The sequence below is a fragment of the Dendrobates tinctorius genome, unplaced genomic scaffold (assembly GCF_039654945.1).
Source record: "Dendrobates tinctorius isolate UK_male_01 unplaced genomic scaffold, ASM3965494v1 ptg000003l, whole genome shotgun sequence".
NCBI classification, from domain to species: domain Eukaryota; kingdom Metazoa; phylum Chordata; class Amphibia; order Anura; family Dendrobatidae; genus Dendrobates; species Dendrobates tinctorius.
The window spans coordinates 77,676,040-77,702,504 of NW_027361671.1; the positions used below are offsets into that span (position 1 = coordinate 77,676,040).

At 42.8% G+C, this 26,465-nt stretch overlaps 1 protein-coding gene across 1 annotated transcript in view; it reads left to right on the plus strand.

Moving 5' to 3' along the window:
- The first annotated feature begins 8,704 nt into the window (after positions 1–8,704).
- CTXN3 (cortexin 3) overlaps positions 8,705–26,465 on the plus strand; it is a 47,826-nt gene continuing 30,065 nt past the window's right edge. The window contains exon 1 of the mRNA XM_073577468.1: positions 8,705–9,344. Coding sequence (XP_073433569.1) covers positions 9,314–9,344 — 31 coding nt within the window. The 5' untranslated portion in view covers positions 8,705–9,313. The remainder of the gene's footprint in view (positions 9,345–26,465) is intronic.

Sequence of the window (26,465 nt, forward strand, 5' to 3'; positions counted from 1 at the left end):
TTGCGCACTTCTTACAGATAACCTTGGCCTGATCATGAGGATTTTGTTCAAAAAAGTGCCACACTGCACTCTTCCTACTTTGGCAGACATTTTGCGGCCTAGCACGCTGTGATCTTTTGACCCTCTGGACAAGCTGTCCAGCAACTCTTTTGATGTTTGGAACCTGTCTTTGAAGTGCTCCGGGCCTGCCAGATAACAGCTGTTGCGATGTCGATGTCTGCTGTGGATGCTCCTCATCTGAGCTATTGGAAGCAGCACCCTCTTCCCCCAATGGATGCCAATCTGGGTCAACAACTGGGTCATCCATCACCTCCTCTTCTATGTCATGTGCACCTTTCTCTGTGTCACCGTGTATGGTGGTATAGTGTGCGGGAAGGGGCACCTGAGTCTCATCAGGGTCAAAATCTGGCTCTGTACACTGCGAGGACAATGTAGTGCTCTGAGTGAATGTACCAGCAGAATCATCCATCAGCGGCTGTGCATCAGTGCACTCCATGTCAGATTCATCTTGGCCTGGGTAATTCACCATTTCACTTGATAATCCAGGCATGGTATGTGAAAACAGCTCCATGGAGTAATCAGTAGTATGGCCTGCATCATCCTTCAATCTTGGTTGGGGTGAAGGACACAAGGAAAGGTGTTGTTCATGAACATGAGCCTCCAATGACGACTCAGTGCTTTTACTTTTTACAACTGAAGAAGAGGAGGCGATAGAGCTGGAGGCTGAGTCAGCAATGTAAGAGAAAACTTTTTCCTGATGCTCTGCCTTTAAAAGCGGTTTGCCAACTCCTAGAAAACTAAGCGTTCGAGGCCTTATGTAGCCAGACGATGACGCAGGGTCAGCACCTCCTGCATTCGGTCCTATTTTGCTCTTGCCACTACCATCAGATCCACCACCAACACCATCATTACCAGCTGCCAACCCCCGCCCAATTCCACGGCCTCTTCCACCAGCCTTCCTCATTTTTGGTAGAAATGTAGACAAAATCCAACAAACTATATAGTAATGTAAAACAAGGTACAAGGTGTCTATAGGACAGGGGAGTTTTAGAATTTCTGCACACACTTGTGGACAGTGGACACTTGTGGATTGTGTGAGGCCCACTGATATCTGAGCGCTATGTGACACGCTCGATGGCACAGCTGCCTGTGACCAAAGTGACGAGAGGATAATGGAGATTTTGAATCTCTGCGTACACTTTTGGACACTGGACACTTGTGGATTGTGTGCGGCCCACTGATATCTGAGCGCTATGTGACACGCTCGATGGCACAGCTGCCTGTGACCAAAGTGACGAGAGGATAATGGAGATTTTGAATCTCTGCGTACACTTTTGGACACTGGACACTTGTGGATTGTGTGCGGCCCACTGATATCTGAGCGCTATGTGACACGCTCGATGGCACAGCTGCCTGTGACCAAAGTGACGAGAGGATAATGGAGATTTTGAATCTCTGCGTACACTTTTGGACACTGGACACTTGTGGATTGTGTGCGGCCCACTGATATCTGAGCGCTATGTGACACGCTCGATGGCACAGCTGCCTGTGACCAAAGTGACGAGAGGATAATGGAGATTTTGAATCTCTGCGTACACTTTTGGACACTGGACACTTGTGGATTGTGTGCGGTCCACTGATATCTGAGCGCTATGTGACACGCTCGATGGCACAGCTGCCTGTGACCAAAGTGACGAGAGGATAATGGAGATTTTGAATCTCTGCGTACACTTTTGGACACTGGACACTTGTGGATTGTGTGAGGCCCACTGATATCTGAGCGCTATGTGACACGCCCGATGGCACAGCTGCCTGTGACCAAAGTGACGAGAGGATAATGGAGATTTTGAATCTCTGCGTACACTTTTGGACACTGGACACTTGTGGATTGTGTGCGGCCCACTGATATCTGAGCGCTATGTGACACGCTCGATGGCACAGCTGCCTGTGACCAAAGTGACGAGAGGATAATGGAGATTTTGAATCTCTGCGTACACTTTTGGACACTGGACACTTGTGGATTGTGTGCGGCCCACTGATATCTGAGCGCTATGTGACACGCTCGATGGCACAGCTGCCTGTGACCAAAGTGACGAGAGGATAATGGAGATTTTGAATCTCTGCGTACACTTTTGGACACTGGACACTTGTGGATTGTGTGCGGCCCACTGATATCTGAGCGCTATGTGACACGCTCGATGGCACAGCTGCCTGTGACCAAAGTGACGAGAGGATAATGGAGATTTTGAATCTCTGCGTACACTTTTGGACACTGGACACTTGTGGATTGTGTGCGGCCCACTGATATCTGAGCGCTATGTGACACGCTCGATGGCACAGCTGCCTGTGACCAAAGTGACGAGAGGATAATGGAGATTTTGAATCTCTGCGTACACTTTTGGACACTGGACACTTGTGGATTGTGTGAGGCCCACTGATATCTGAGCGCTATGTGACACGCTCGATGGCACAGCTGCCTGTGACCAAAGTGACGAGAGGATAATGGAGATTTTGAATCTCTGCGTACACTTTTGGACACTGGACACTTGTGGATTGTGTGCGGCCCACTGATATCTGAGCGCTATGTGACACGCTCGATGGCACAGCTGCCTGTGACCAAAGTGACGAGAGGATAATGGAGATTTTGAATCTCTGCGTACACTTTTGGACACTGGACACTTGTGGATTGTGTGCGGCCCACTGATATCTGAGCGCTATGTGACACGCTCGATGGCACAGCTGCCTGTGACCAAAGTGACGAGAGGATAATGGAGATTTTGAATCTCTGCGTACACTTTTGGACACTGGACACTTGTGGATTGTGTGCGGCCCACTGATATCTGAGCGCTATGTGACACGCTCGATGGCACAGCTGCCTGTGACCAAAGTGACGAGAGGATAATGGAGATTTTGAATCTCTGCGTACACTTTTGGACACTGGACACTTGTGGATTGTGTGCGGTCCACTGATATCTGAGCGCTATGTGACACGCTCGATGGCACAGCTGCCTGTGACCAAAGTGACGAGAGGATAATGGAGATTTTGAATCTCTGCGTACACTTTTGGACACTGGACACTTGTGGATTGTGTGAGGCCCACTGATATCTGAGCGCTATGTGACACGCCCGATGGCACAGCTGCCTGTGACCAAAGTGACGAGAGGATAATGGAGATTTTGAATCTCTGCGTACACTTTTGGACACTGGACACTTGTGGATTGTGTGCGGCCCACTGATATCTGAGCGCTATGTGACACGCTCGATGGCACAGCTGCCTGTGACCAAAGTGACGAGAGGATAATGGAGATTTTGAATCTCTGCGTACACTTTTGGACACTGGACACTTGTGGATTGTGTGCGGCCCACTGATATCTGAGCGCTATGTGACACGCTCGATGGCACAGCTGCCTGTGACCAAAGTGACGAGAGGATAATGGAGATTTTGAATCTCTGCGTACACTTTTGGACACTGGACACTTGTGGATTGTGTGCGGCCCACTGATATCTGAGCGCTATGTGACACGCTCGATGGCACAGCTGCCTGTGACCAAAGTGACGAGAGGATAATGGAGATTTTGAATCTCTGCGTACACTTTTGGACACTGGACACTTGTGGATTGTGTGCGGCCCACTGATATCTGAGCGCTATGTGACACGCTCGATGGCACAGCTGCCTGTGACCAAAGTGACGAGAGGATAATGGAGATTTTGAATCTCTGCGTACACTTTTGGACACTGGACACTTGTGGATTGTGTGAGGCCCACTGATATCTGAGCGCTATGTGACACGCTCGATGGCACAGCTGCCTGTGACCAAAGTGACGAGAGGATAATGGAGATTTTGAATCTCTGCGTACACTTTTGGACACTGGACACTTGTGGATTGTGTGCGGCCCACTGATATCTGAGCGCTATGTGACACGCTCGATGGCACAGCTGCCTGTGACCAAAGTGACGAGAGGATAATGGAGATTTTGAATCTCTGCGTACACTTTTGAACACTGGACACTTGTGGATTGTGTGCGGTCCACTGATATCTGAGCGCTATGTGACACGCTCGATGGCACAGCTGCCTGTGACCAAAGTGACGAGAGGATAATGGAGATTTTGAATCTCTGCGTACACTTTTGGACACTGGACACTTGTGGATTGTGTGCGGCCCACTGATATCTGAGCGCTATGTGACACGCTCGATGGCACAGCTGCCTGTGACCAAAGTGACGAGAGGATAATGGAGATTTTGAATCTCTGCGTACACTTTTGAACACTGGACACTTGTGGATTGTGTGCGGTCCACTGATATCTGAGCGCTATGTGACACGCTCGATGGCACAGCTGCCTGTGACCAAAGTGACGAGAGGATAATGGAGATTTTGAATCTCTGCGTACACTTTTGGACACTGGACACTTGTGGATTGTGTGCGGCCCACTGATATCTGAGCGCTATGTGACACGCTCGATGGCACAGCTGCCTGTGACCAAAGTGACGAGAGGATAATGGAGATTTTGAATCTCTGCGTACACTTTTGGACACTGGACACTTGTGGATTGTGTGCGGTCCACTGATATCTGAGCGCTATGTGACACGCTCGATGGCACAGCTGCCTGTGACCAAAGTGACGAGAGGATAATGGAGATTTTGAATCTCTGCGTACACTTTTGGACACTGGACACTTGTGGATTGTGTGAGGCCCACTGATATCTGAGCGCTATGTGACACGCCCGATGGCACAGCTGCCTGTGACCAAAGTGACGAGAGGATAATGGAGATTTTGAATCTCTGCGTACACTTTTGGACACTGGACACTTGTGGATTGTGTGCGGCCCACTGATATCTGAGCGCTATGTGACACGCTCGATGGCACAGCTGCCTGTGACCAAAGTGACGAGAGGATAATGGAGATTTTGAATCTCTGCGTACACTTTTGGACACTGGACACTTGTGGATTGTGTGCGGCCCACTGATATCTGAGCGCTATGTGACACGCTCGATGGCACAGCTGCCTGTGACCAAAGTGACGAGAGGATAATGGAGATTTTGAATCTCTGCGTACACTTTTGGACACTGGACACTTGTGGATTGTGTGCGGCCCACTGATATCTGAGCGCTATGTGACACGCTCGATGGCACAGCTGCCTGTGACCAAAGTGACGAGAGGATAATGGAGATTTTGAATCTCTGCGTACACTTTTGGACACTGGACACTTGTGGATTGTGTGCGGCCCACTGATATCTGAGCGCTATGTGACACGCTCGATGGCACAGCTGCCTGTGACCAAAGTGACGAGAGGATAATGGAGATTTTGAATCTCTGCGTACACTTTTGGACACTGGACACTTGTGGATTGTGTGAGGCCCACTGATATCTGAGCGCTATGTGACACGCTCGATGGCACAGCTGCCTGTGACCAAAGTGACGAGAGGATAATGGAGATTTTGAATCTCTGCGTACACTTTTGGACACTGGACACTTGTGGATTGTGTGCGGCCCACTGATATCTGAGCGCTATGTGACACGCTTGATGGCACAGCTGCCTGTGACCAAAGTGACGAGAGGATAATGGAGATTTTGAATCTCTGCGTACACTTTTGGACACTGGACACTTGTGGATTGTGTGCGGCCCACTGATATCTGAGCGCTATGTGACACGCTCGATGGCACAGCTGCCTGTGACCAAAGTGACGAGAGGATAATGGAGATTTTGAATCTCTGCGCACACTTTTGGACACTGGACACTTGTGGATTGTGTGCGGCCCACTGATATCTGAGCGCTATGTGACACGCTCGATGGCACAGCTGCCTGTGACCAAAGTGACGAGAGGATAATGGAGATTTTGAATCTCTGCGTACACTTTTGGACACTGGACACTTGTGGATTGTGTGCGGCCCACTGATATCTGAGCGCTATGTGACACGCTTGATGGCACAGCTGCCTGTGACCAAAGTTACGAGAGGATAAGGGAGATTGGATTGCTTTTAAAAAAGCAGTTTGCGGAGCAGTGGGTAAACAGCAATGCCAGCGTGTCAGGAAGCCTTAAAAGGCAGCCCAACAACCAACACCACTGATACACCACAATATAGCCTCCCCTTGCACTGCACACACAGTGACTTGTGTGTTGTGCAGGCCAAATCGCTAGCAGCAGAAGCAGTTTTTTTGTCTTCTTCCCTGCCTAACGCTCTCCCTACAGAATCAGCAGCAACCTCTCCCTATACTAAGATCGGCAGAAGTAAGATGGCGGTCGGCGTGCACGCCCTTTTATACCCCCTGTGACGCCCACCAAAGCAAGCCAATCACTTGCATGCCCTTCTGAAAGATGGTGGTGACCCGTGCCTATGTCATCACGTTGCCCACAGTGTCCGTGGATCCTGATTGGCTGAAAAAGAGCGCAAAACAAACTTTTGAAACGCGACTTTGGCGCGTAAGTCGCCGACCTCGTGGCCGACCTCATCCTAGGGTCGGGTTTCGTTTCATGAAACCCGACATTGCCAAAAGTCGGCGACTTTTGAATTTTTTCGACCCGTTTCGCTCAACTCTAATAGTGACCATTAGCTAAGATAATCTTTTCTGACTTGCTTTCATTAAGGTCAGTGAATAAATCCTTGTTATATGTCATATGGCTGCTTGCACCAGAATCTATAAACCATATATGCTTTGCAGATGGGCCTGTACTGGCATTAAATGCAGCTTCTACATATGCAGAATTTTCCTTTACAGCTGTTCTAACCTTTTGATGACTGTTCTGCTTTTTATGCTGACTCATTCTTGCTTTCCAAATTCTGCAGTTTGCTTTAAGGTGGCTGGGCTTTGTACAGACAAAACATTCACAAGTTTCTCTTAGATTGCTCTTATATTTAGGGAAATCCTGTGTCTTTAATGCTGTTTCTGCTCTGTATTCATTACTGCTGCTTACATGCTGTATCTTTCTCTTGAATTCATCCACAAGTTTGCCTTTAACATACTCGAGTGTCAGCTCATCATCTGGCTGTGCATCTAGTACAGTCACGAGTGTGTCATAACTTTCTAGAACACCGCTTAATAGAAGTGCAGCAGCATGAAAATCTTTAATTTCTTCTCCAATACCCCTGAGATTCTCCACAATCTCTAGGGTGTTTACTATATAGTCCTGCATATTCTGTCCATCACTTAGCTTAGACTGATACAGCTTTCTCATGAGATAAAGCTTATTGCTGAGATTTGATCTTTCATGCACTTTCTGTAACTCATCCCACATGTCCTTTGCAGTTGCACACTTACATATATGCACAATCTGATTATCATCTACACTGAGGGAGATTGTGCTTTGTACTTTCTGATCCTTCTCTAGCCAATCATCTGGTAATGGATGAGGCACTTGTTCCTGAGTATATTTCCATGTACCTCCTCTTATGAGCAGCATCTTCACCTTGAATTTCCAGGACTGCTAGTTCTGGTTAGTGAGGCTTAGCACTGTGAACTTGACAAGATTGCTGCTAGTGGACATCTCTGTTGCTCTGTGCTGCTTTTGCTTTGGGCTTCTGTTACTGTGTTACTCTGGGGTTCTGTGTCACTCTGGGCTCATAACGTGTTGGTAGCGGATTATTCAGGATACTCTCCAAGGGTGTGACAGCAGAGCTTCTTTATTCAGGAATAAACAGGAACAATATATGATAAGCTTAATAGACCAGGAATAAATCATTTGTATGTCTTTATCTGTGCAGCATCTACAGCAGGCTGCTTCTCTCATACACAGACACAGGAAAACAGGAAATACAGTCACATGCTCTTCATGTATGAGCCTCTGGGAGTTTTTTTTGTTCTAACTTTATAAACAGCATACAAATATAGCAACTAAACATATTTCAGCAATTTTCTATAGGATTGAGATCAGGGCTTTGTGATGGCCACTCCAAAACATTGATTTTGTTATGGTTTATTCTGATTTCATGTCAGATATTGAGAAAAACATGCAAATGTGTCTTTTTATATAGTGTATGTAAACTTCTAGTTTCAACTGTATGTTCTTTAGACACTATATTGTGTTTACATTCAAGAGTTATGAATAATACAAAAATAGCATAACATCCGACTATCAACTACATTCTGGTTCTTCAGACGGAACCTCAAAACCCACCTCTTCAAGAAAGCTTACAGCCTGCAATGACCCCATGGCCCCTCACCACTACCGGAGCTACCGCCTCACCAACACCGGAGCTGCCGCAACCCCTCAACCTACTGTCTCCTTCCCTACCATCTTGTAGATTGTAAGCCCGCAAGGGCAGGGTCTTCTCCCCTCTGTTTAAGTCTGTCATTGTAATTTTGTTTACTGTGATTGATATCTGTAATTTTTATGCAACCCCTTCTCATGTATAGCACCATGGAATCAATTGTGCTATATAAATGAATGATAATAATGATAACATATAATGTTGTCTGTGTAGTGCGCACTGTACAATGTATTAGGTAAGAATTTCTTGTCTTCTTGCTTGAAAGAACACTTAAATCCTGGTTTATCGTGTGATACAATGGACAGCCTGTTGTTTTACTCTGCAGCATGTAATATAATTATATGAAAGGGAGCAGCCTATGTTACATTTTCTCAAGGGTGTTGGACCCAGGAAATCCGCCATTCTCTGCATAGTTATACACCTGTGGATGAGCAACAAGCACTAAGTAATTGGAATCTGAATGTGTCTTGCAGTTCAGCAGTGCTGAGTCGCTGACGGAGGCTGCGGACTGTGAGTGGCATCCTTTTGCATGCACCAACAATCCTTAAGTTCTTTTCAATTTAATTTTTAAAGCCATAGAAGCCATAGAAAGTGACGCGCCTTATATGCTTCAATGATTTGTTTATGGACAGGACTGAAGGACACAAATGGGGATCACCATGAAGTCTCGCCGGCATATGAGTGCTAATTGGAATGAAAAAATAAAAAACAGCTGATTGCTGACAGTAATCAATAAAGTGGGAGAGGTACATTTTCTGAACGCATGGCTGTGTATGGTGTGGGAATACCCTGCGAAGTCTGCACTGCCGGTGAATTTCAATGTCCTTCTGAAGAGGATTTCAGACAGGCTGCACAACTGCTTCTCATCTACGGAATACACTGAAGCGAAGGGCTGCTGAGATAGGATGGAAATCAGCCTCGGAGAACATGGGTCAGCTCATCACATCTAACATTAAGGAGTCTGACTACATAAAAGTTACTTCCATTTTATTGCTTTACCAACACACTAGCCAAAATGTCGGGAAATAAGCTATTCTTACTTGGCTGGGTGGGAAATGGCAAGAATGACACTTGAAAATATTCACAAATAACTAACACGCCTGGGAATGGACCGAGTTTTCTATCGTCTAGAACAAGGTAAACCGGAAGCATGTCAACATCTGATGTACATTTCATTCTTCTCACTTTCTATGTATTATTTGTCTCATCTGCGTGACTCATTGCATGGTGACTGATAGAAGATATTCATATCTCCAGGCAAGAACACTGACAACATATGAGAATGGGAATCAACATGATTCTCTGTATCTCTCTCTCTATATGTTACTAATATGTTCCATACGTCATTACTCAATAAGCGTGTTCGGAGAGACCCAGAACACCAAAGTTTTGGGATACAACAGCATGCTAATGATCCTAAGACCACATTTACACTTTCAGTATTTGGCCAGTATTTTACATCAGTATTAATAAGCCAGAATCAGGAGGGGATGTTAAATACAGAAGTGGCGACGTGTTTTATCATGCTTTTCCTTAGATGTTCCATTCCTGATTTTGACTTAATATTGATGTAAAATACTGACCAAATACTGATAAGTGTGAAGTTACTACTTAAAGAGTTTACGTTTTCTGTTACTTAGTATTTTCCCGGTTGATCGCTTTCCATATGTGTGGCACGTCCATTATAAAAATCTCAATAATCATTGTTTAAAGATCGTACATTGGAAAAGAATATACCTAAAATTCATTATGATTTTTCCTTCCTTGATTTTACATGAAATTCTGCCATGCCTGTACAGGAAAAAGTCATTCTCATAGTTATAGTACATTTGGTTTGTTTGCCATACTGTAAGTAGCAGGAGGGAGTTATGGAATAGAATCATAATTACCATGTATATAAGGCATATAAATGGCTTGCATGGACATTGGATACTCCAGTTGATCTGTCGGTAACACAGAGTGCTATAACCTCAATAGTAATATTGATATACATATAACTTCTACGCTGGAAAGTAAAATTCAGTCTTTCCTTTTTAACAAAACAAAATGATTTGTCTTCAGGAAGAGTGTCCATACAGATGACCACACTTATTGCAACATGATTAATCACTTTTAGATCATTTTTTTAATTTGTTTCTTGTAGCTTTTTTTTTCTTTTTGACTTTGATGTGGATTCAATGAAATATTACAAATAGAGTGAATTTACTAAGCAATTGCACATGCAGGCAGCTGTTATGCATCAAATTAAAAGTTTGAAAATTAGCCCAGTTTATTTCTCTTAATATTTATTTTGGTGCAAAATATTGGTGCAAAAATGCGCCATGCATGAGGTGAACTAAGGAATAGAAATGTGTCCACTATGCCTTGTGAATTGCATAAAATGTAGAATATGTAGTTATGTGCCCCATTTCAAGAAGTAGAACTCACTGTTCACCGATTAGCAATGTCATGCATCCTATGGTCGTTAAACAATAAATAATTTAAAAAAATCTCCCCAATATTTTTATCATTTTACACAGATCTGATCTCAGATTATCTGACACAAATATGATCACAGATTATCTGACACAGATCTGATTCCAGATTATCTGACACAGATCTGATCCCAGATTATCTGACACAGATCTGATCTCAGATTATCTGACACAAATATGATCACAGATTATCTGACACAGATCTGATCCCAGATTATCTGACACAGATCTGATCCCAGATTATCTGACACAAATATGATCACAGATTATCTTACACAGATCTGATCCCAGATTATCTGATGCAGATCTGATCCCAGATTATCTGACACAGATCTGATTCCAGATTACCTGACACAGATCTGATCCCAGATTATCTGACACAGATCTGATCCCAGATTATCTGACACAGATCTGATCCCAGATTATCTGACACAGATCTGATCTCAGATTATCTGACACACATATGATCCCAGATTATCTGACACAGATCTGATCCCAGATTATCTGACACAGATCTGATCCCAGATTATCTGACACAGATCTGATCCCAGATTATCTGATACAGATCTGATTCCAGATTACCTGACACAGATCTGATCTCAGATTATCTGACACAAATATGATCCCAGATTATCTGACACAGATCTGATCCCAGATTATCTGACACAAATCTAATCCCAGATTATTTGACACAAATATGATCTCAGATTACCTGACACAGATCTGATCTCAGATTATCTGACACAGATCTGATCTCAGATTATCTGACACAGATCTGATCTCAGATTATCTGACACAGATCTGATCTCAGATTATCTGACACAGATCTGATCTCAGATTATCTGACACAAATATGATCACAGATTATCTGACACAGATCTGATCCCAGATTATCTGACACAGATCTGATCCCAGATTATCTGACACAGATCTGATTCCAGATTACCTGACACAGATCTGATCCCATATTATCTGAAACAGATCTGATCCCAGATTATCTGACACAAATATGATCACAGATTATATGACACAGATCTGATCACAGATTATCTGACACAGATTTGATCCCAGATTATCTGACACAGATCTGATCCTAGATTATCTGACACAGATCTGATCCCAGATTATCTGACACAAATATGATCACAGATTATATGACACAGATCTGATCCCAGATTATCTGACACAGATCTGATTCCAGATTATCTGACACAGATCTGATTCCAGATTATCTGACCCAGATCTGATCCCAGATTATCTGACACAGATCTCGTTCCAGATTATCTGACACAGATCTGATCCCATATTATCTGACACAGATCTGCTCCCAGATTATCTGACACAGATCTGATCCCAGATTATCTGACACAGATCTGATCCCAGATTATCTGACACAGATCTGATCCCAGATTATCTGACACAAATCTAATCCCAGATTATTTGACACAAATATGATCTCAGATTATCTGACACAGATGTGACAGAGTTACTCATACCAGTATCCTAAATGTACAGTGGCAATTTACATGTAAATGCATCAGGCAGAGGGACAAAAAGCTTATATTAACTCCTTCCAGACACACAATTTCTTATTTCAGCTCTTTTGTTTAAACCTTCCAAGAACTCTACCTTTTTATTTTTCAGTCAACATTACCTTATGAGGTCTAGCTATTTTGCAGGATGAGTTGCATTTTTAATGGCACTTGGTTGCTATCGACAGCAGCATCTATGGGGTTAAATTGCTGCCATCGGAGTCATCTCTCATCCGAGTGGTTGCTGAAGAGAGTCTATATAAAACAGCGGGCACCCTCTGCCAATGGAGTGGGCTCAGCCACTGAACAACTGTTACTGGTTTTTGACAAACATATATAGCGGAAGTTAGGGAACCGGTGATTGAAGCTTATACTTTATAAAGTAAAAATTATTATATGAGAAATAAAAGGTGGAATAAATCTATTATAGCTGTACAAATGTATGGTAAATTAAAGATGTAAGTGATACAAGTTTTCAAGATGAAGGTAATAATCAGCTGATTGAAAGCTATTAGATTCTATAATCCATACAATTTTAACCCCTTAGTGACAGCTAATTTTGTACTTAATGGACAAGCCAATATATACAATTCTGACCGCTGTCATTTTATGAGGTTAAAGCTATGGAACACTTCAACGTATCCCACTGATTCTGAGATTGTTCTTTTGAGACATATTGTACGTCATGTTAGTGCTAACATTTCTTCGATATGACTTGCATTCATTTATGAAAAAAAATGGAAAATTGACAAAAATTTAGAAAATTTTGCAATTTTCAAACTTTTAATGTTTGTGCCCTTAAATCCAAGTATCATATCACACAAAATAGTTAATAAGTAACATTCCCCACATGTCTACTTTACATCAGCACAATTTTGGAAATAATTTTTTTTCTTAGGACGTTATAAGGGTTAAAAGTTGACCATCGATTTCTCATTTTTCCAACAAAATTTACAAAACCATTTTTTTAGGGACCACCTCACATTTGAAGTGAGTTTGGGGGGTCAATATGACAGAAAATACCCAAAAGTGGCACCATTCTAAAAACTGCACCCCTCAAGGTGCTGAAAACCACATTCAAGAAGTTTATTAACCCTTTAGGTGCTTCATAGGAATTTTTGGAATATGAAAAAAATGAACATTTTACTTTTGTCACAAAAAAATTACTTTAGAACCAAGCGTTTTTATTTTCACAAGAGAAAATGAACCACAAAATTTGCAATTTCTCCTGAGTACACCGACACTCTGTATGTGGGGGAAAGCCACTGTTTAGGTACATGGCAGAGCTCAGAAGGGAGGAAGCACCCCTTGACTGTTTGAACCCACCATTGGCTGGAATCAATGGCGGGTGCCATGTCGCGTTTGGAGACCCCCTGAGGTACCTAGACAGTGGAAACCCCCCAATTCTAAGTCCAACCCTAACACAGCCTTACCCCTGACCCTAATCCCTTATCTAACCCTAATCACAACCCTAACCTCAATTCCAACACCACCCTAACCCCCAAATCCCAACCGTAACCCCAAAACAACCATAACACCAACACAATCATAACTCCAACACAACTAACCCCAACACAATCCTAACTCCAACACCACAACCGTAACCCAACACCACAACCATAATCCCCATACCACAACCATAACCCCAACACCACAACCGTAACCCCAACACAACCCTAGCCCAACACTAACCCTAGCCCAACCCTTACCGTAGCTCTAACCCCAACCCTAACCATAGCTCTGATCTCAACTTTAGCCCCATCCCTATCCGTAGCTATAACCTCAACCCTAACCCTAATGGAAAAATGGAAATAAATACCTTTTTTTTAATTATTTTTACCTATGGGGGGTGATAAAGAGGGGTTTGATTTACTTTTTTTATTTTGATCACTGTGATAGGGTTATTCTGTGAATAACAGTGATTGCAACACTGGGGACAGTATAAACCGACCCGAATCATGCAGCTGAGACCCCAGAGATTTTCTCACTCTGGGGGGCAATATAACCTTATTTCTCAGCGCTGTTAAAAAGAGGCGCTGAGGAAAAAGTACCCTTAACTGCCGCCATTAAAACGTGTATCGGCGGTCATTAAGGGGTTAAACACTAATGCTAGAAATTCACACAACTTATTCCAGCATGCTGGGTAAACGTGTACAAGAGTATAAGTTGTGCATTCTGAACATATTTCTTGTTTTTCTGCAATACTTTATTTTCTTCATGCAGTGATCTTTCAGCATGACTGGCAGATTCATTGATAAATGCAACACGTTGGATCATATTTGGTGTCACTCTTACCTAACCTTTACAGTTGGCAAGAAGGGAAGGTTATTATATTTAACTGGCCTTTCAATATATACTTAAATATTCCTCTGATCGCCTATGTGACACTATATGAGTACTTTTTTTACTGGACACCAGATGTGGTCTGAATTTTCATAAAGTTCTTAGATGTGGTCTGCATACTAAGTTTGCTGCTAATATTGTCTGCATATCGAAGTGGACACTACATGTGTTTCTGAATATTAAACAAGACATTAGATATTGATCTAAATATCTAACTACACATAAGTTTTTGAGCTCGCTCCCACTCACAATTAAATTTGGATTAAATGCGTACCAATTTAATCCTATGCTTGTGTTCTCAATTTTTTTCTGATCGCGATTGGATGGAAAAAACACAGCATGCTATGATTTCATGTGAAATTCGAATTGCATGTACCCATATAAATCCATGGGTGCATGTGAAACATCGCACTGCACTCAGATGTCACCCGAGTGCAGTGCATTTCCCTCAGATGCCAGCAATGGAGTAGATGGAGAAACTAATTTCTCAGTCTTCTTCGCAGTTGTGCTGCAATAGTCTCATGTGAGAGAATAGGAGCACAGAGCACTGATACTTGGCTCCTACTCGCAGCAGAGCAGCAGCTGAGTATCATTAGCATATTACATCTGATGGTGTCGCATCCAATGTGATACGCTAATGTGACTCCGTATAGATGAGCAGACTCGTAGCTGTTTGGGTTCGTCGGGCTCTGCTGTCCAAAGCTCAGTTTGGGCATCAAAACTTGACCCGAAATTAACCCCGAACCCAAACCCAATAGAAGTCAATGGGGACCCGAACTTCAGAGCTGTAAAATGGCTGTGAAATAGTCAAAGTAAGGGCTAGTGGACTGCAAAAGGAAGCATAATTGAGGTAGGAGCAGGACAATTGCCCTGCAAATAAATGTGGATAGGGAAATGACATAAAATAACAAAGAATAAAAAAAATAAAATTAATAATAATCTTGAACCAGGATGCGGAGGTCCAAGTGGAGGTGGACGTGGCGGTGTAGGTGGAAGAGGAGGAGGAGGAGGAGGAGGAGGTTGCCCACATTGTTTTTGTGGTTTGTTTTGCTTTGTTTTTTTTCTGGAAATGACTTAAAATAACTTAAAATAAAAAATAATGAAAAGCAACAATCTTGATCCAGAAGACTGAGGTCCACGTAGAGGAAGAGGTGGAGGTGGCTGTGTAGGTGTAAGATGTGGAGGAGGAGGTAGCCAGCACTGTTTTTGTGGGGGCTTTTAGGGAAATGACTTAAAATAACAGAATAAGAAAAAATAAGAGGCAAATGAGGAGGAAGCCAACATTGTTTTTGTGTTTTTTTTAATGGAAATGACTTAGAATAACATAAAATAAAAATAAATAATAAAAAAAGCAACAATCTTGAAAAAGAAAGCGGAAGTCCACGTGGAGGAGGAGGTGGATGTGGCAGTGAAGGTGGAAGATGCCGAGGAAGAGGTAGCCAGCTCTGTTTTTTTTTTTTTTTTTTTGGAAATGGCTTAAAATAACATAGAATTAAAAAAAGGAACAAACAAACAAACAATCTTGAACCAGGAGGCAGAGGTCCAAGTGGAGGAGGTGGAGGTGGACGTGGCAGAGTAGGTGAAAGAGGCGGAGATAGCCAACACTGTTTTTGTGATTTTTTTTATTATTTCAGGAGGCCCCGAAACATTGGGAATGGTAAATAGAACAAACAAACTTTGGTGGAGTATAAGAATGGCTGGGTGGGCTGGTATAGTTCTTTAGAAAGCCAAAGGTACGGGCAAGTCCTGTAGGATCCACTCCTGGCTCATTTTAATGAATGTGAGCTTGCCCACATTGGTTGTGGATGGTCGATTGTACATGTCTGTGATCACACCCTCCTGCCACGCTAAACACATTTTGACAACACACTTGCTGCAGGGCAGACCAGCACCTCTAAGGTGTAAAGGGCAAGTTCAAGCCAAGTGTCCAATTTGTAGACCCAGAAGTTAAATGGGGCAAATCCATCACTCAACCATGTTGTTGAAATGCTGACTTCTGCTAATATAGACCATATCAGTTAGCGATCCAGGATGTTGTGGCATGCTGAGGAAGGTTTTCCACATTTTGCCCATACTAACCCTTCCTTCTGACCTGGTGACGATGTCCCAGCTGCATTGGTGACTTCCTCCTCCTCTGCTTTGTTCTTTCACTGAGCCCCTGCTGTCTGGTGGGTACGCAGTCAGTAGTGCATCCACCAGCGTGCACCTGTATTCCCACATTTTCTGAACCCGCTCCAGTTACAGAAATAGGGGTAGAACATTGTCCTTGTAGTGGGGATCCAGCAGGTTGGCAACCCAGTAATTAGCATTAGTAACAATCCAGGAAACTCCGTGGTCATTGCGCATGCACAGCAGCATGTATTGGCTCATGTGTGCCAGGCTGCCCAGAGGCAACGACACACTGTCCTCGGTGGGAGGTGTATCATCTAGGATCTCTGTATCCCCCCAGCCATGCTCCAGTGATCCCCTCTGAGCCATGTGTGGACGACTAGTCTGATAATGGTGTGAATGTTCCCCGTCCTTTATCCTCTTCCTCCTGTGCCACCACCTCATCCATCATCCCATCCGCGCCTGAAGCATTTTTTCAAGAAGGTATAGAAGTGGGATAATAACGCACATGATGGTGTCATCAGCCCTGGCGTTGTTGGTGGAGTACTCGATGCAGTGCAGCATGGCACACACGTCCTGCATGGAGGCCCACTTGGTGGTGAAGTGGTGTTGTTCTGCAGAGCAACTCACCCGTGCGTGCTGCAGCTGAATCTTCACTAATGCCTGCTGCTGCTCACAGTCTCTCCGGCATATTCAAGGTAGAGTTCCACTTCTACATAAAAGTTGTTTGTTACTCCTCAGCTGCGGCTGCGACTTCTACAAGACTTCCTTGATTCAATTTTTACAGGACACCCATAGGATTAATAGTACAGTTCGACTTATAGACATACATTTTTGGTGGTCTACCATGGTTGGAAGCTACAAAGAATATACGCTCCACTGTGTAAGGTCAATATAGAATTGTCTTTTTCTTCTGCCCACCACCCAGAGACCAATAATAAGACAGATCATGGTAGGTCTATGATCATCAGTTTGACTGGGTAGAATATCTTCCCTTAACTAAGTTTGCTATTAATAATAAATATCAAAAATCTATGAAAATGTTTTAGTTTTTTCTGTAATTTTTTTTAATCATTCTCGATTTGGTTCTTTTTTACCCTCCACAATCATTCCTCCAGAGGCTGAAAAAACCTGTGGATATATTAAAGATTATATGATTTGAAGCCAGAAAGAACTTGAGAAAAGTGCAGAGTAAACAGACCTTTTCTGCTAATAAGAGACATATTGGTGGACCAAATTTTTGGGGTTGAGGACAAGGTGTGGCTATAGCATTTCAGAGTGCAGCTATATTTTCTTAGTTATATTGAAAAGTCGTGATGGTTTGCACCTGTTCACACTTGTCTTATTCTATTTGGAGGTGATGGTTAGACTTTTGATATTTGTAATCACTCTGTGGGTGGTACAGGTACTGGAATACCTGAACTATTTTACTGGCACTACACCAGTATTACACCCTGCTGCTAAAATATTTACCTAACCTTACCTGCCATCAATACCTACCTTAAGAATGCTTGTCCCATATGCTACTCAGGTTGAAACTTGTATTAACGGTCTTTTTGTAACTCATGATCGATGCATGGCTTATATTGTATATACAGTTGTGGCCAAAAGTATTGACATCCCTGCAATTTTGTCAGATAATACTCAGTTTCTTCCTGAAAATGATTGCAAACACAAATTTTTTGGCATTATTATCTTCATTTAATTTGTCTTAAATGAAAAAACACAAAAAGAATTGTCCTAAAGCCAAATTGGATATAATTCCACACCAAACATAAAAAAGAGGGTGGACAAAAGTATTGGCACTGTTCGAAAAATCATGTGATGCTTCTCTAATTTGTGTAATTAACAGCACCTGTAACTTACCTGTGGCACCTAACAGGTGTTGGCAATAACTAAATCATACTTGCAGCCAGTTGACATGGATTAAAGTTGACTCAACCTCTGTCCTGTGTCCTTGTGTGTACCACATTGAGCATGGAGAAAAGAAAGACCAAAGAACTGTCTAAGGACTTGAGAAACCAAATTGTGAGGAAGCATGAGCAATCTCAAGGCTACAAGTCCATCTCAAAAGACCTGAATGTTCCTGTGTCTACCGTGCGCAGTGTCATCAAGAAGTTTAAAGCCCATGGCACTGTGGCTAACCTCCCTAGATGTGGACGGAAAAGAAAAATTGACTGGAGATTTCAACGCAAGATTGTGCGGATGTTGGATAAAGAACCTCGACTAAAATCCAAACAAGTTCAAGCTGCTCTGCAGTCCGAGGGTACAACAGTGTCAACTCGTACTATCCGTAGGCTTCTGAATGAAAAGGGACTGTATAGTAGGAGACCCAGGAAGACCCCACTTCTTATCCCGAGACATAAAAAAGCCAGGCTGGAGTTTGCCAAAACTTACCTAAAAAAGCCTAAAACGTTTTGGAAGAATGTTCTCTGGTCAGATGAGACAAAAGTAGAGCTTTTTGGGCAAAGGCATCAACATAGAGTTTACAGGAGAAAAAAAGAAGCATTCAAAGAAAAAAACACGGTCCCTACAGTCAAACATGGCGGAGGTTCCCTGATGTTTTGGGGTTGCTTTGCTGCCTCTGGCACTGGACTGCATGACCGTGTGCATGGCTATTGAAGTCTGAAGACTACCAACAAATTTTGCAGCATAACGTAGGGCCCAGTGTGAGAAAGCTGGGTCTCCCTCAGAGGTCATGGGTCTTCCAGCAGGACAATGACCCAAAACACACTTCAAAAAGCACTAGAAAATGGTTTGAGAGAAAGCACTGGAGACTTCTAAGGTGGCCAGCAATGAGTCCAGACCTGAATTCCATAGAACACCTGTGGAGAGATCTAAAAATGGCAGTTTGGAGAAAGCACCCTTCAAATATCAGGGACCTGGAGCAGTTTGCCAAAGAAGAATGGTCTAAAATTCCAGCAGAGCATTGTAAGAAACTCATTGATGGTTACCAGAAGCGGTTGGTTGCAGTTATTTTGGCTAAAGGTTGTGCAACCAAGTATTAGGCTGAGGGTGCCAATACTTTTGTTTGGCCCATTTTTGGAGTTTTGTGTGAAATGATCAATGTTTTGCTTTTTGCTTCATTCTCTTTTGTGTTTTTTCTTTAAGACAAATTAAATGAAGATAATAATGCCAAAGAATTTGTGTTTGCAATCATTTTCAGGAAGAAACTGAGTATTATCTGACAAAATTGCAGGGGTGTCAATACTTTTGGCCACAACTGTAGTGCATATATGTATATTGACATTTATGCAGTGTTTTTTTTTCACAGCAACATTATGAATAAGACCCAGGAAGGGTAAAAACATTAACGATTTATGTCTCATATCCCTGCACCCGTCATGTCTATGCATACGTTTATTTTCTGCATGTGAAATAAAACTCTTTTGCATACCCAAAGAAGTGTGCAGTGAATTACTATCACTAGTCGTCCGGGGTTACACACCCCACTTCACCATGCACTAAATGCACGCCAATCCACCTTCTTGCTGGTACTGGAGGAGACATCATGAACAGTATATTTTGTGAGGCAGGGTGGCATAGATGTTGTCCATCAGAGATTAGTGTGTTGTAAATCAGTTCAATAAGTGTAGCTGTAGTAAGGTGGCCCAGCTTGGGGGGTGGTCCCCTGTTTACCGCGAACAGATGTCACAGACACGAGATGGAGGCAGATTTTGGGTACAACAGGTCTGAGTTTATTGGCCGTCCTCCTGACGACCTCAGCAATACACCGCAGCACTTCCACAGCTCTCCGTATTCAGGCCCGGGTACCTACACCTTTCGTCTGTCGCAGTGATGTTCCTCGCGGCTCTTTCACTGGGGCTGCGCTAGGCCTATCTACCGCCAGCACTTCACCGTTCAGAGGTCATCGTCAATTTGGTACCCCCCGGGGCCTCGTCTGTTCTGCGGTTCTTCGTGTCGGGGCCACCCCCCTGACTTCTTTTCTCCTCAGTCCCCTAGTTGAGTTCCCCACACTGTTCATACTCCTTCACTGACTCCTCTCCTACTGAGCTCCTCCCGGGACTGGAACTTTCTGGAACCCTCCTGTCCTATTTATCACTTTCCCGGGTCCCTGTTACCCCGCCCCCCATGACTAACGGTTTCTAGAGCCATAAGCTGCTGTCAAGTCCTGTACTCACACTCCCCCCTGCCATCTTGTGGTCAAACCAAGGTACTGCACTCATTCTACACTTTTTTCCAGCTGTTTCCCTTCTGTCATTACTAACATCTGTCTAAAGTGCACAAACTGTCCCTCCTTCCTTCTGACAAGTCCGTTCGTCCGGTCACCTTCCCCACATAACCAGCTGTGGCTAATGGGGCAGCATCACATTCTATGTAAACTCCAGGCATTATGCTAGTAATTGCAAAATATTGAGCTCAGTTACGTTTGACTTTTCTTATGCTGCTCCCATCATTGACTCAGCTTTTGTCTCGAATTTGTCTTACCTTTTGTCCCTCCTATTTCTGAACCCGGCTTGTCTGGCTTCGCTTATGACTGGCCTCCTCCTGTCTGACTCTGGCTTCCCCTCTGGTTTTGTCTGCTGTTTCTGTATCGGGTTTTGTCCCACTTGATAGTGCCCAGGCTTTGCTTGACAATACTTGCTGCAAGTTCAGACTTTACAAACATATTATGCCACACAATGAAAAGGGAAATGCCTTGGTGGTAAAAAATGGGACTGCAATACATGCATCTTGGATTTCTAGAGGTACAGTTGCTGAAATAACTTTTCAACTCTAAAAGCCTCCCTCATGCACCAGACTGTACTTGGCCCCTGCACCTCAACAAACATATACACAGACGCCCACATGCAAGCCAATATGTGGCCAAATCATCACATTTCGGACAACCACATAGCTCCAGTTCAGCATGTGGCAGAAGTTGTGTGCCTGAACAACAGTTGAAATCTCGACTCCTGATTTGCCACTGAAACTCAGTTTTAGCACAAAGGATTTGGAGTAGCTAATTGGGCCTCGTGGCTGCAACACTATATTAGGCCTAACAATTTTTAAGTGGAAATCTTGCCTTCTAATTTGTCACTGAAAAACAGTTTTAGCACAAATGATTTGGAGTACCTAACTGGGCCTCGTGGCTGCACCACTATATTAGGCTCAATGATTTCTTTGTGGAAATTGGTCCTTCTGATTTGGCACTGAAACTCAGTTTTAGCACAAAGGATTTGGAGTAACTAATTGGGCCTCGTGGCTGCATCAATATATTAGGCCTAACAATTTTATATGGAAATTGGTCCTTCTGATTTGCCATTGAAACACAGTGTTAGGACAAATGATTTGGAGTAGCAAATGGGGCTCCTGGGGACTGTCACACAGTATTTGCACAATCTTCTTTGATGCTGGAAGATCAATTTCACACAGGACAGGATCCTATCTATTTCACTGGCAAGCTCATTTTTAGCAGCACTAGCTCTAGCGCAGGAGTGACCTCTCTGCACTGTGACACTAAGCAAATGGCGTTAGCAAAACAAGATGTCCGATTTTTATATGGCCAAGGACATGTGACTTTGGCAACCAATCACAGAAGACCTTGTGTGATGACATTGTGGATGGTTTCTGCGCCCTGATTGGTTGCTGGAATCAACACACATAAAGTTAAGAGAAAAAAAAAGGTTGCGCCGCTCCTGTAATCTCTTCAGACGCTTCTTTAACCCTTCCACACCCCTCCCCTCATCAAATGTGTCCCCCCGCTCATCATAACAGCACCACTTTCCTAACCAAAGTCATACAAAAGCATTAGTGGAAATGCAATGATTTACTGAACTGTGACCGACTTTTTCCGACTTTGAGTAAAAATGCTCGTGAAAGCTAACACGACTCCGAATGTGCTACGTTTGTGACAAATTTGAGATTGGCAAACGTTTTCCGAACATGTTCACTTATCTCTAGTCAAGACACTCAGATGTGTTCACATCATTAATCCAATAGCTGGTCTGATGACTGAATGGAAAAGACTAGAACAAAGCTTTGGCAGTCCTGAGGCCATAGAAAATGCACCGTTCAAGCAACTACAGGATTTTCCAAAAATATCCATTAAGAACAGTTCAAAATTCCAAGAGCTCAGTGACCTCCTATTAGAGCTTCAGGTGGCCAAGGCAGACTCGCATCAACCTTCCTGGCCTCAGCTTCCTGGACACAGCTCGCAGAGTAAACCCAATAGTTTCTAAGCTGCTGTACTGTATTGAATAAAAATGGACCACACTTGTGTTAAGATATCAAAGAGAAAATCAATTCTCTTTTCATCCATTTTCCTACTTCTGTGAGTTTGTAAAAAATATTGCAAAATGTAAGACCGATTCAAGCTTTTTCTTTGGAAAACCCAGCGGCCCTGATTTATCTCTTCCTGAATATGAGAACCCATGTTCTAATAAGAGAAACCATAGAGTATCAGCGTCAGTGAAAAAAACTGATATTCTTCCCACACCTACATCAGCTCCAGACAAGAGAAGCAAAAGTGAAAAGGTTGAAAACCCTAATTGACTGTGTTCCATTCATAGGAGGCAACATCCCCTAAAAAAGTGTATCGGCTTCAGAAAGAAACCTCTACTTGAACACAAGGAGCTTCTAAAGAAGTATGGGGTTTGTTACAGATGTTGTGCTTCCACTGAACACTTTTCTAAAGACTGTAAAATGACTAATAAGTGTTAGAAGTGTGACAGTTAGGATCACGTACACCGCTTACGTCTTCTCTCACTGCAAGGCATGGTGGGGAAGGTGCAGATCATGCAGTGAATCCTACCACAGTATCGTCTTCATTCACAGAAGTCTGAGGAGAAGGCTTCTGGGAATAATTGTGTGTGAAGATATGCTTGGTTAAGTTGCACCCCAAGGGTCAACCAGAGAAAACCACAAAAGTGTACGTAATCCTGGACGATCAGAGCAACTGATCACTTGCAAGGTCAGAACTCTTTGATCTGTTCAATTTAAAGGGAAATGCTTACCTCTACACTTTGGGCATATGTTGTGATGTTACAGAAGTATCTGGGGGAAGAGCCATTGGACTTATAGTAGCTTTTCTTGAGAACAATGTGAAGATACCCTTACTCTCTCTTGTCGAGTGCAACCAAATACCTTCCATCAGAGAGGAAATCCAAATGCCAGAGGCCGCTCTTCATCACCCTCATCTAAAGACTACAGCTAACAACATACCAACCCTTGCACAACAATGCAGATATCCTGATTCTGCTTGGTTGAGACATTCTCCAGCTTCACAAGGTAGCAAATCAATGAACTACATAATGCTCCATTTGCCCAACACTTTGATCTTGGCTGGGTTATCATAGGCAATGTCTGCATAGAAAAGATGAAGAGTTCTACCTAATTTCCTCATTTAAGACTCATATCTTGCCAAATGGTCACATCACTTAATTTCAACCATGCCCACATCATTACTGAATGAAAGAACCTCAATCTGAGTTCTGATGTTCCTCGTATGCAATGCAGCCTTGGTCTGCCTTGGGGAATTAAACAGGACACATTGCAATTCCAGTTTTCAGCTAGAGACAAACCCTTCACCAAGCAAGGAGTCTTATCTGTTGTAAACAGCATCTAGAATCCTCTTGGGCTTATAGCACCCATTAACATTCAAGTCAAGATACTGCTGAGATAGTTTACCACTGAGAACAAAGATTGTGACACTCTGCTACAGAAACAACACGCGTGGGAGACATGGAAGAAGTCTATGAAGGTCTCAAGTCCCACGTAGATATTCCTTTTCAGCTGCTATCAGAAAGGAGGTCCATATATTCTAGGATGCATCTACAGAGGCTATAGCTGCAGTAGCCTATCAGAAGACCTCAGAAGCCAACAACAAGGTACCCGTACATTGTAGATTTGTACTGGGTAAGGCCAAACCAACCCCAAAACCCACTCACTCTGTACCAAGGCTTGAATTTTTTGCTGCTGTACTGGCAGTGGAGAATGTTGAAGTTACAAAGGACAAAATGGACATCGCTATTGATTCATTTATATTCTACACATATAGTAGAGTTATGCTTGGTTACATATACAACCAACTAAAACAATTCTACGTCTATGTCAGCAATAGAGTAGAGTGCACTAGACACCTTTCTACTAGTGATCAGTGGCACCACATTTCCACTGACATGAACACAGCTGACCAAAGGACAAGTCTCACAGTGGCATCAAAGCTCAATTACATGTGACTGTCGCCTCCAAGTCTCCTATATGAAGATTCTTGTTCATTGGCAAAGAAATCAGACCAACCATCTCTATTTACTACAGTTCTGTGATACCAGAATGGAAGCTAAAGTCTCATATCGTTGAGCACTTCTAAAGTTGGTCATCTGCAGTGCAGGCCATAGCTATTCTTATTCACATAGCTTATTGCTTTTCAACAAATCATCTGAGTGTTGAGGCTGGCATATGTGTAAAGGACACCTCTACTGTTGCTGACATTGAACTTGCTTTTGTAAGAATGAAAAAAATGTGTAATTGAAATGCATCAGAATGAAAACCACATTGATCAAGCGTGCAATGGCTGGCAGCTGCAAGCTCTTTTTTTGGTATTTTCAAATTCAAGATTTTATTGAGAACGTTTTTAACACACAGCAAACAAGATAACACACAACATAATGACAATTAGCAAATGTGGTCAATGCGGTCAATTGAACTATAAATGACCAAATCTAGGAAAAGAATGTCCAACAAGAAACCATGATAGAGCTCTTCTCCCTGACCACACAATCTTTAAAAAGAAAGTCCTATGGACAGGGTAAGACTGGTAAAGGGGACTGAAGGAAAAACCTTACATAACAGATAGAACTATATGAACCTTGGAAAGATGAATAAGACGAGGAATAGGTTAGAAGGTAGACTAAGAAACATAAGAGGGGGCCCCATGCGGAGATCAAGCATCATAAAGAATGTAATTGGTACAAGGCGCAGTGTTTTAGAAAATAAATACGGTATGCTATTAGGAACAGCTGCTAGCTCTCTTATCTATGTACCCTATTATTCAATCTCTGTTTTAGTCTATTTTCTTCAGACACTAATCTTCACTGCTATGCTGTCACACATATCATCTGTACAAATTATTCAGTATTTTATGACTTTCTCTCTTATTTCTAAACTGTGACCTTTTCTCAATCCAGATTTGCCACAAAATGGCTGCTGTATTTCTTCCTTTTGCTTTTATTCAGGCTCTGATAGTCCCTTCTGATTGGCTGTACTACAGCATGTCATGTGACAGCTGCAAGGTTTTATGTGTAAGCCTGCCCAGCCACTCCCGGGGTCATGTGTAATCTCTGGGTAATACAATCTACTTTAATGTGTAAAATGGTGGCTATTTTATGTAATTCACGCAAAACTAATCTCAAATTCTTTGTATTCATCAGGTTCAGTGAATTCCAAAATCTTTGACACAAATTTAATTAGCATCAAATTGTTTATCTAGTAAGTATTTTAATTTAATTCATAATACAGAAGTTGACAAAATTGTTGGTACCCTTCAGTTAAAGTAAGAAAAACCATTAGAATTGCTAAATCTAAAAACTTTGTTATGTCAAAACCGTTGTTCCAAGTAAACTAAGTGATACATTGTTGTCTTCATGGTTTATATACCTAACTCATGCTGCTCTTAGATGCTTAGATGAGGTAGCAAAGTCAGCAAAATACTGCTGATAGATTCACTTTAAAAAACAAACTATAGAAAATTACTGTCCACGTCTTTATATGGGAGTACCTAAAATTGATAGTGGTGTCTCTTGCACGCTCAACACAATTTAATTGGCAAAATTTCAGAATCTATCAGAACTCTCTTCCAT